The sequence below is a fragment of the Neomonachus schauinslandi genome, chromosome 5 (genome assembly GCF_002201575.2).
Source record: "Neomonachus schauinslandi chromosome 5, ASM220157v2, whole genome shotgun sequence".
Classification (NCBI taxonomy): Eukaryota; Metazoa; Chordata; class Mammalia; order Carnivora; family Phocidae; genus Neomonachus; species Neomonachus schauinslandi.
The window spans coordinates 12,127,925-12,139,972 of NC_058407.1; the positions used below are offsets into that span (position 1 = coordinate 12,127,925).

Consider the following 12,048-nt stretch of genomic DNA (forward strand, 5'->3'; position numbering starts at 1 on the left):
GCAAGAATTTACTTTGTTCCATTCTCAGTATTTTTCTTTCCCTTTCATTTTGTGAAATGGGTTTGATTTTGTTGGACACAAAAGAAAGACAATGGGGTGGGTTTTAATTTTAATTTTTTTATTGCTTGGTATAACTTCATTGTACATTTCTGGTTTTCTCAACCCTGCTCCTAGACAGCCCTGTAATTGATAGAAGCCAATAAGAAATACTCTTGTAATAAATCTCTGGACATTGAACATGCGATCTGTTAAGCAGGTGAAACCAGGGGAGATTGGCAGAAGAGGGTGTTTTCCTTAGGCTCCTGTTAATGTTTTATGGATCATTCCATTGCTCAGGAGTTATGGTTAGAGTATTCTATCACTACTATATTTCCATGTCAGTGCAGGAATTTTTGATCTTCAGTGTTGTTAATTTCTCCTGACACTTCTCTTTTAGCTGTATTTTAAAAATGCTTAAGGAAGCAGTGCTTTTTGCTTTTCCTCTCAGGTGCAGTATTTTGGATACTTTTTGCAATGGGCATATATTTGACTAATCATTCAGAAAAGGTATTGACTTTCAGAATCATTTAGGAAAGTAGCTTTAGAAACCCTGCTGTCTTGTAAGCATGCATCAGTCACTGTGCTGGGGTGTGGTCCTCCACTGAGCACCTACCCCCATTCCCACACACACTGTTCCAGAAGATCTTCTGGAGGCCTGAGGTTTGTTGTTGTTATTGTTGTTGTTTTAAATAGATGTTAGTTATGGTATCATTACATTATCTTGTAATTATTATAAGTTTGAGCTCCTCAAGGGCAAGTATACCAACGCTGCATTTGTCATAGGCAATTGTTCAATCATTCTTACTGAATAAAGGAAGGGTTCTTTTGCTTAAATGGATTTTTCAAACATAGGTGCAAGTGGGAGCCTCTAAGCCTCCTGTGAAAGAATATGGAAGTCAGGTGCTAATTTTCTTCTCTCAGTGTCCACTCTACAAGCATGGCCCACTGTAGTTGCTCTATTTGACCATTACTTAAGGAGCCTTCTATTATTCTCTCACAGGTCCACTAACTAGAAGCTTCTAAACAGGTTTAATTGCTGACCTCTGTAGTCACTAAGGATTCTTGTGGTTGGCATTTTATTTCTTATGTATTCTTTTTATTTTTGGGCAGAGTCAGTTTTGAACTCTTTTGAGTCTTGCTAGGCCAGAACTTTTATTTATGGAGGCGCATGCTTAGCTGCTAAGCCTTTTCTCTTGGAGTTTAACACGTCTGGTTTCTATCCCATCTGTTCATTAGCTAGCCTTGTAATTCCATCTCTGCTTTAAATATCAGTTATTATTTCTACACCGATTGAAAACTCAGATCGGCACGTCTTAGCTGGTCAGCACAGTCTCAGGGCCAGAGTGTTCTCTACTGGTTGTCACGAAGCTGCAGAAGTCCTGGGTACAGAGTTAAGAGCTAAGTGTGAGGGCAGCTCAGCCACTGTCATTAGCTATTTGGCTTTGAGCAAATCACTTAATCTTTCTGAGATTCAGTTTTGTTATCTGTAAAATGAGGGTTATAAAACCTATTTTCTGCATTGTGAGGACTAAGTAAGATTAAGTGAAGGTATTTTTGTAAGTTATAAAACGTTATGGAGGGCGCCTGGGTGGCTCAGTTGGTTAAGCGACTGCCTTCGGCTCAGGTCATGATCCTGGAGTCCCGGGATCGAGTCCCGCATCGGGCTCCCTGCTCGGCAGGGAGTCTGCTTCTCCCTCTGACCCTCCTCCCTCTCATGCTCTCTGTATCTCATTCTCTCTGTCTCAAATAAATAAATAAAATCTTTAAAAAAAATAAATAAAATAAAACGTTATGGAACACTGGTAGTAGTGACTTAATACGCCAAATAATATGTGAATTTTACATGTTGTAAAATTGAAACAATTCAGCTAAAGCGTGCCCTCTCGGCCTTCCACAAATCTTCTTCTCCCTAGAGGTAACCCCTATGCATTTATTACTCTGTGCATTTATTTACTTTTTATGTGCGTGTAGAAATCTATTTTCGTATTATGATTTAAAAAGGTACATTGTCCTATCATTTAATATGACATGAGATAATTTGTAGAGATTTTACCTTTTTAAAAACTTGCACACAGGGTGTTGAGATAAATAATAGCACCTATTCTCATTATTAAGGGAGACCAGGGTTCTTTATGGTTTTTCACTATTACAAACAACACTGCATTGAAAGTCTTTGCACATGCTTCTTTGAGCACACGTGCAAGTGGTTATCTAGAGAGGCTATGAGAGAAAAGATGTGAAATTACAAGAAGGTGTGTGCACTTAGCATTTTAATGATTATTATCAAATTGCTTTCCAAAACAGTGGTCTCGATATAGTTATATTCTGACTATTAGATATGAAGGTGCCTGTTTACTCTTCTTGCTAACTTGTGATATTTTCTTTTTCATTTTTGCCAGTATCATGAGTGAAAAATGATATCTCAAATCCAAAAGAATGTTCATAGACAGTATGGTATGTGAGTGCAAAGAAAAAGCATAACTGGAAACAATTTAAAAATCTATTAAGAGGAAAATAAGACAGGTGAATAAATTGTGACATAGTCATAAGATAGAATACTGAACAGGAGTCACAGCTACTGAAATAAAGTAAAGATGCATAAGGGGGATTTATCTCATAGTCTGGAGCAAGAAAAGGAAATTGCTAAAGAATACAGATGATAAGATCCATTTCTATAAATTAAAAAACATGCAGAGTTAATGCATTTTGAAGGGACATATTTATACATGATAAAATTAAAAAGGAAAGCAAGCCTTTGTCATTAAGTGTAGGCTACTTTCAGAGGCAGGAGTTTCTGAGGGCTCGTGAATTCCAGATAACCTTACCTGGGAGATGGGGGAGAGAGAGGAGCTTGACTTTGCCAAGGCCTTTGGAGGAATGAGTCCATTTCCTCTGACATCTATCTGTGCAGCCTGCTACATTTGTCTTTGCTGTTAATGTTTCTGACAATACCAGCTTGTAGGTTTGATTTTTTTCCTTATAAAAAGTTCTCTGCATTGTTGAACTCAAGAATATAGTTTATATGTGGAATATTCTCTGGGAGTGATGAATGTTAATTTTGCTTTTGGATGTTTTCCATTACTTTCTTAATCATATAATTTCTTTCTCAATCTTAAAATAGTTACTGTAGAAAAATAATATGGAATGGTTATTGTAGAAGAGAATTTGATAAAATGGAAAGAATAGGGGCTTTGGAGTCCAACAGACCTGGGTTGAAATTTTTTTCCCTACTCAGTCCTATGCTTTATTATCTCTTTGCTGCTTTCTGCTCCTCCTCCCCTCCATCCTGAAACTATACCTGATTTAGTTGCTCAGTATCTAGTAGTTATCACCATCTTTATCATCATCATTGTTGTTAAAATCTGTAGGGAATGGTGTCAAAGTAAATTACAGAATCCAGAACAAATAAGACACTTAATGTGGATTTCAGAAGGAGCCCTGTTCTTTTTGTTATAGTCTAAGCTGTATATGTCTCCCCTGTAAAAATTAGTGTGAAAGCAGCTAACCATGGCCCATTATTATTATTGTTATTAAATAATAGGTTGATTGACATAGAATTCACAGACCATAAATCTCACCCTTTTATTTTTTTTATTTTTAAAGATTTATTTATTTATTTGAGAGCGAGCACGAGCAGGGGGAGGGGCAGAGGGAGAAGCAGACTCTCCACTAAGTAGGGAGCCCAACGCGGGACTCAGTCCCAGGACCCTGGGATCATAACCTGAGCCGAAGGCAGACGCTTAACTGACTGAGCCACCCAGGTGCCCCAAATCCCACCGTTTTAAAGTGGTATTAGTAGTTTTTAGTATAATCATAAAGCTGTACATCTGTCATCACTAATTCCAGAACATTGTCATCACCAAAACCAAACCCAGTACCTGTTACCACTTACTCCCCATTTCACCCTTTTATCCCCTAGAGCTGCTAATCTCTTTTCTTTCTCTGGATTTGTCCATTCTGAATATTTCATATAAATGGAATCATACAATTTTCTGGGTTTTTTTTTTCCACTTAGCATGGTGATTTCAATATTATGTTGTATCATACTTTGTTCCTTTGTGTTACCCACTAACATTCAGTTATGGTTATATCATACTTTATTTATCCATTCATCAACTGGTGAACATTTGGATTGTTTCTACTTTTTGGTGATTATGAAATAAAGCTGCTTTGCACATTCCAGTACAAGGTTTTGTGTGGATCTGTGTTTTCAGTTTTATTCCTTACACCTAATGTGGAATTGCTGGATCATATGGTAATTCTGTTGTAACATTTTGAGGGACTGCCAGACTGCTTCCAGAGTGCCTTTACCACATTCCTATCGGCAATGTATGAAATTCCAATTTCTCCACATCTTCACTAAAGTTTGTCTTTTTTTCATAACGGGTGTGAAGTATTTTCTCATTGCAATTTTGATTTGCATTTCCCTAATGACTAATGAGGTTGAGCATCTTTTCATGTACTTATTGGCCATTTGTATTTCTTCTTTGGAGAACTTCCTGTGCATATCCTTTCCTCATTTTAAAATTTAGGTTGTCTTTTTAAGAGTTCTTTATATATATTTTGAATATAGGCACTTTATCAGATGACTTACAGTATTTTCTCCTATTCTGTGAGTTTTCTTTTCATTTATTGATGGAGTCCCCCCTCACTTTACTGAGGTATAATTGACCTATAACACTGTATAAATTCAAGGTGTACAAGGGTTTGATTTGGTGCACTTATATATTGGGAAGTGATGACCAGCGCAGTGTTAGCAAACACCTGCCTCATGTCACATAATGACCATTTATTTGTTATGGTGGGAACGTTTAAGATCTACATTCTTAGCACCTTTCAAGTATATAATACAGTATTATTAACTAATCACTATGCCAGACATTAGATTCCCAGAATTGATGGTATCCTTTGAGTCCCAGAAGTTTTTAATTTTGTTGAAGTCCAGTTTGTCTGTTGTTTCCTTTGTCAGTTGTTTTTTTGATGTCATACTGAAGATAACTGTTGCCTAACCAAAAGTCATGAAGATTTGCTTCTCTGTTTTCTTCTAAGAGTTTTGTGGTTTTAGATCTGTGATCTATTTTGAGTTTCTATATGGTGTAAGATAGCGTTCCAACTTCATTCTTTTATATGTTGATAGCCAGTTGTCCCAACACCATTTGTTGAAAAGACTGTTCTTACCCCCATTGATTTTCTTGGCACCCTTTTCAAAAATCGTAATTTTAACATAATTTTAAGGGTTTATTTCTGGACTCTCAGTTGTAGCCCATCAGTTTATATGTCTATCCTTAGGCCAGTATTACCCTATCTCGATGACTGTAGCTTTGCAGGGAACTTTGAAATCAGGAAGCATGAATCCTTCCGCTTTACTCTTCTTTCTCAGGATTGTTTGGCACCTATAATTTTTTAAGGCTGTTATCTTTGGTGTGGTTTCTCTGGGGAGACTTAATTTATAAATGTCCAAAATAGAGACTTAGGAATCAAAAAGGTGAATGTGGATTTTCTGTGATTGAATCAGTGATGAATGCCAAAATAACTTCAGCTTATTGAACTCCATTTATTTATTTATCCATTGTTTTGTGTGCCCATCGTGTGTTAGACACTGTGCTAGATTGCAGGGAAACAGCAATGGACAGACATGGTATCTCTGCAGTGAGCTTATGTTGGCTCCTGGCTTCATGCTGTTAATGCAGTGTGAATGTCTGATTATCAAAAATAAGGATATAATCAAAGCCGATCTATCATTGGTTGGAAAGTACTCTCGCCATATTTGAAAGTCCTATGTAGCAGTGCAGATTCTTACCTTGTTATTCTGCTAGTTGGAATGAAAGTATAAATGGATGGAAAAAGAAGATGAGTATTTTCCAGGTAGCTGTGTTGAGCATGTTGAAGAAATTAAAAAAGCACCATATGTTCTCATTTATACTTCGGTATGCACATAGATCTCCTCCCATTTAAAAGTTCACTTGAAGGCAAGGGCCTTGTGTTATTGATCTTTCTTACTGATGACTATCATCTAACCGTACTTTAAAAATATTAGGTGTTTAGGGAGCCTGGGTGACTCAGTCAGTTAAGCGTCCAACTCTTGATTTTGGCTCAGGTCATGATCTCAGGGTCGTGAGATCGAGCCTTGCATCGGGCTCCACACTGGGCGTGGAGCCTGCTTAAAGTTCTGTCTGTCCCTCTGTCCCTCTTCCCCCCTTCTCTTTCTAAAAAAAAGTAGGTGTTCAGTATGCGTTGACTGAATGATTGAATGGGTCAAGCCATGAATGAGTGCTCATATCATATGACCTTATACTAAATTAGGGTTTGCCTAGCTTTTATTGGCTATCATTTTTGCCCTCAAGGATCTTGATTTAGTGGTTAATGTGAAGATGAGACACTCAATATGATACACCTTTACAAAAATAAGATTTATTGAGTCATAAATTATATGAAAAGGAAATTGTACAAATAGCCTAAATGCATTTTAATATATACATGTTAGGAGTCACTTGGGTCCATAGGGTGATATAGGGTGTAGAGGAAGTCCTGAGCAGTGGTGGGATTTCATGTAGGGTTCAAAGAACTGAAGGAACGCATATTGATGGAGGGGAGTGGCTAAAACTTCTAGGCCAAGAGGTAGTTCTCAGAACAGGTGGTACTGTTCACCCAGGAGACTTCTGGGAAAGTATGGATGTTTTTGGTTGTCCTCGTGTTTAGGATTGCTACTGCCTTTTAGTGGTTTAGGGCCAGGGAGGCTAAAGTCCCACAGTGTGAAGTTAGGAGTTGATTTGTCTCAAATCACAGTGGCTCCCTATTTGAGATATACTGGGAAGGAAACAGATTTAGCTGTATAAGGAGGAAAATAGTGTTTAAGAGTAGTTTTTTGAAGCAAATACTATTTGTTTGGTTTGGGTTTTGCCATTGTAGAGGCTGAACTGGGAGAGGTATGTAGTTATAGTGGAATATAGCAATGGAACATCTTAGGAACTGTTGCAGGAATTTATATTTGATCAGTTTGGATGATTTTGGTGATTCTTAACATTTTCTTTTGTCTTATAGTTTGATTTTCTTTTCTTTCTCTTAGAACGAGCCTCTGACCCAAGGTTATCATGGATTCCCAGCACGGGACAGCCAGGTTGGTATCTGCTGTTATAACTCAGATGGGGTGTGTGTGTGTGTGTGTGTGTGTGTGTGTGTGTGTGTGACAGCCAGGTTGGTATCTGCTGTTATAACTCAGATGGTGTGTGTGTGTGTGTGTGTGTGTGTGTGTGTTCATTCTAAGGGTCCTGTGGTAGAGAGCATTTCCTGAAATAATTTTGGAGAGTGATGTGGTTAGTTTCAGCAATGACTTTACATTTGAGATACAAATAAAATATATTTTTTAATCCTAAAAGAACTGTAATCACGTTACTGAAATTGTGGATATTACAGGGAAAAAAAATCACTCAGGCACAGCCATAATTGCTTTTGTTTTTTCTTCTCCAGGCTGATAGTAATTTTTTAACCTGGTTTTCTTGATGTCTCATAATTCTAAGTGCTGGGCTTGTCTCTTAATTCTCTGCCACTTAGCCCCTGCCTGCACCGATTTTTTTTGAGTCCTTGCAATAATCTGCAACGAGAAAATTCCATTCTCTTTCCTGGGGGAATTCAGCCTTATGGTTTTAATCAGGGAAGGCTTGCTTGAGAGAGGGAAGTTTCTGCTGCCTTTCTTCGTTAGAGAGGGAGGATGATTGGAAAAAAGCCCAGGTCCTACTGTGGGTAGAGCAGTACTGCTTCCTGTGAGACATCCCCTGGATGCTTTAGGTGAGTGCATAAAATGCCTTCCCTATCCTTCCACTGTTTGAAACCTTGAGCAGATGAGGCTGAAGCTGCATTAGGTTAGAAGAACAGGTAAAGCTGCCTCAGAGGAATGATGTGGCTTAAGATACCTATCCTCTGAAATTTGCCTCCTTGCTGTTTGGACATATAGATATTTTTCAGGAGATTTGAAAGGGTAGCTCCTAGCACTATCTTTGAATGTGTATCCAGCTTCCCGGTAGGGTTGTCCAAAAATGCCCTCACTATTAGGCTTGTCCAAAGGACATGTGTCATCAGAGTGCTAAACCAGAGTGTTGTGACATAGTTGAATCTCATCAGAGCCCCTGAAGCTGATCTTAACAACTAGGATGGCCCCATCATCAGCGGTCATCTGGTTGAGTACTTGCCCAGTTCTTGCACTTTTGGTGCTGGGTTGGCATCAGACCAGCCCCAGGTAGGGTATGGAGAAAAAGGGGGAGGGAGAGTGGTGTTGATCTCTTTGTTCCTCTCTCGGTGGGATCATCACCATTGTCATTGAAGTTTGTCCCTATGGAAGTTTTTGTTGAAAGATACAGTCATTTACTTCAAATCTAAAGAAAATATAGAGGATTTTTTTTCTTTCTTTCTTTCTGGTTTGGATCTGCTCTAGAGCTTTTGTAAGCTGTGAAATTTATGCCCTTTGATAATAGTTCTATATCGTGGCCATATATCAGGAAAAGTATTACTGCCTAGAGATCATCCCCCAGAGGTTCTGATTGAGTAGGTCTAAAATTGGGTTTAGTCATTCACATATTTAGAAATCCTTATAGGTGATGCTGTTTTGCGGCCAGGGTTGAGAACTGTAGTCCTATGGGCTACTTTAAAAGGAGTGACATTTTCTGTTTCATCCTATACTTTTCACCTAGGACCTTTAAAACATAAAGTATCATGGTCAGTCTCTATCCAGTCTTGGATACCAGTGCATATGTTTACGTGTTTATAAAATTTTGCTTATGTTGGGTTATAGGCTTATTTTAGATATAGAAAGGTAAAACTAATTGAAGTAAAGTATGGGAATAGACGTACTGAATTTAAAAGGATCTGAAAGGTACTGTATAATGCTCTGTTCTTCCTGTGGGGATTGCAGATCAATAAGAAACTAAGCAAAAGGAATTAAGAGGAATTTGTTAAAGCACAGTTGCTTGGAACTGCTTTATTTTTCCTTTCTCTTGTGGAAGGGACCCACTTCTGTAACCTGCACCTTCATTACTCATACTCTCTCTGCTGTAGGTCTATGCAGACCCTTTGCCATAGTTTAAAGCTGCTAATTTACTTTGAGGCACATTCTGATGGTGACAGGTTTATATTAGTTTATTTTCTTGGGCTTTATTTTGTTCTCTGGCTGGATCTTTGAATTACAGATCTTAGAGCAGTGCAAACAGGCAAATATTGAATAGCTGCTTGTTGTATTTGATGAATACAGAATCCAAATGAGTACTGCTAATTAATGCGCCTAACCTTGTGAACTCTCACTTTGTGCGCTGAGGTTTGGGAGGCATTTATCAGTGTGCAACACTGGTCACTGAGCAGCCTGAGCTGGGCAGAAACTGAACTTGCGATCTTTACATTTCTCCAGAGTGGTTTGGCTCAGCAAATCAGGAGCCAGGGGGGTGAGGTGAAGGTGAATTTTAATTTGTGTATTTGCCCTCATTCTTTTGCTGTTCCTTTCTAAACAGATAGGAACCGTCCCAGACAGGATTTTTATTAGCATCTCCTCATGATTTTAGAAGAGACAAAGTTAAAATCCTGATCCTCTTAGAGGACTGTCATCTGTACTTTCCCACCTCATCCTCACAGTCACCTTTTGAAGTAGATAAAGCAAACACTTCCTTTGGAGAGAGCAGAAAACTGAGGCACACAGAGATAAAGTGACTTATCCAGGGTAACCATACCAGACAGTAGCTGCATAAGAACTGAAATTTGTCTTCTCTGTTGAGGGCCCTTTCCTCTGCCCTGGGGATTGTTCCCTCACACAAGGAAAAGTGTGGTCATGTGTGTGTAGGCCTGCTCACTCCCATACTTCATTTATTGTTTGGCGGCTTCATAGGCCTAGTGAAGCTCAGCTACAGATTTAGGAAGTCATGGCCCCTGGTTAAGGATTATTACCCCTGAGTTCCTTAGCACCAAGTAGACCAGCATCTCACTGTTCAGTGACCTTTTTCATGCTGTTATGTAAGCTCCCACCAGCACATTTGAATTAGAAACCTGTGGAGTAAAGGAGGGAAAAAAACACCTGCCACCTTGTAGAGGTTTTGCTTTTTTATGTGCAGTCACCCCAGCCTTCTTTCCCAATCAGTTAGCAAGCTTTATGAGATGACAAGCCATTGCATTCATAAAGCACTCCAAGCACTTCACCGTGCTTGCTAATGGGCTTTCTCTGTGGAAGTGCAGGAGACGAACTCTTCCAGATTTATAGAAGTGAAAACCAGCTGGAAGGCTGAGTGTCTCACCTAAGGCTGTACAGGAGGTTGGATTGATGATACAATATAGCGGTTTAGATTCCCAGCTGATTGTTTCTCTGTGGTTTGTGTATATGCGCAGGTGCTTATTTGAGTGTTGATTAAGGCTGGAATATTTTGTGGGTTTGTAATATTTTTAAATGAGAGAATGTTTGTGTGTATTAACTCCAGGGTTTTTAGATAGGAGGGGCTTAGGAGTATCAGTCTGATTAGAGTATCTGCATAGCAAGCTTACTATTTTTGCCAACATTATTTGTTTAGGATGGCTTTCGGGGGCTTCTGGAGAGTACAGTGGGAGTCCCGAGGCCAGCCCCTTGCCATCTCTTGGTGCCATAACTTTATGTCTGCTATATTAGGATGGCCATATAATTCATCATTCTAGTTGGAGCACTTTTGAGGGTGAAAAGTGATGCTCATTTGAAACAGTCCCAGGCAAACCTAGATGGGTGCGGTGTGTGGTCATCTTAGCCATAATTCCAGAACTGTAGCGAATGTCCCCTTAACTGATGTGATCAGGAATTGGGATTATGGCACAGTGCATTGCCTAACATTTAACCTGGGTGGGAATGAAACATCACCATTCACATTTGAGATGAGAGATGGTATAGATTTTTGGCTGGGTTCAGGTGTTGAGTCAGGTGTAGAGCTGAGAATAATAGTATGTTAAAAAAACTAATGTTTGTAAAGTACTTTACAGTGTGCTTCCGTGTTCACTGAGTTTTGATCTTCACAATAGCTCTGCTAGGTAGGTGGGGCTTTACTATCTCTATAGATAAGAAAACCAATGCAGGGGGCACCTGGGTGGCTCAGTCAGTTAAGCATCTGACTCTTGATTTCAGCTCAGGTCATGATCTCAGAGTCCTGGGATAGAATCCCGCATCAGGCTCCCCACTCAGCAGGGAGTCTGCTTGGGAATTCTCTCCCTTTCCCTCTGCCCCTCCCCCTGCTTATGCACACACTTTCAAATAAATAAATAAATCTTAAAAAAAAAAATAGAACCAACACAGATTTTTAAATGAATTTCCAATGTCACGTAGAGGGGAGGTGGCAGAAATAGGCTTGAACCCTGGATTTTCAGCCTCCAGGGTCTTATATTTCCCTTTTGTGTTCTTCTGTCAGTGTTCTCTCTTCCTTGAATGGGGGTGTTCTCTTGCTAGTGTGACAAGATGTTATGGAATCCTTGGGGAATGTAGCAACATGAAAAGGCTTCATATGACCTGGACATCCCTTGAGTAACTTATGTCTGTCAAGTTTTCTTCCTGTCTTGTTTGTTAAAATAGCTTGTGGTTCACAGTTTATCTTTTTGTATTTTTATTTATTTATTTATTTATTTATTTATTTATTTAGATTTTATTTATTTATTTGACAGACACCCAGCGAGAGCAGGAATACAAGCAGGGGGAGTGGGAGAGGGAGAAGCAGGCTTCCCGCGGAGCAGGGAGCCCGATGTGGGGCTTGATCCCAGGACCCTGGGATCATGACCTGAGCTGAAGGCAGACACTTAACGACTGAGCCACCAGGCACCCCAATCTTTTTGTATTTTAAATATAAGGAAAAAAAATAATGTCATGGTGTTAGGCTCTTTATCTTATTTTTAAAATGCTGGTCAGTGGCTCCTTAAAATTTTTTTCCTTTTCCTGAAATTCTGTTGAAAAGCCATTCTATCTACATGTTTAGGTGAAACACGGAAACAGTGAGAATGTCAAAGGAGATGTTCAAGTTGGCAGATGTG

General features: G+C 39.2%; 1 protein-coding gene across 6 annotated transcripts in view; it reads left to right on the plus strand.

Moving 5' to 3' along the window:
• Window positions 1–12,048, plus strand: part of RBFOX2 (RNA binding fox-1 homolog 2) — a 274,381-nt gene that overhangs the window by 86,178 nt on the left and 176,155 nt on the right. For all 6 annotated transcript variants that reach the window (XM_044915336.1, XM_044915338.1, XM_044915340.1 and 3 more), the window contains exon 2: window positions 7,106–7,156. In XM_044915336.1, coding sequence (XP_044771271.1) covers window positions 7,106–7,156 — 51 coding nt within the window. The remainder of the gene's footprint in view (window positions 1–7,105; window positions 7,157–12,048) is intronic.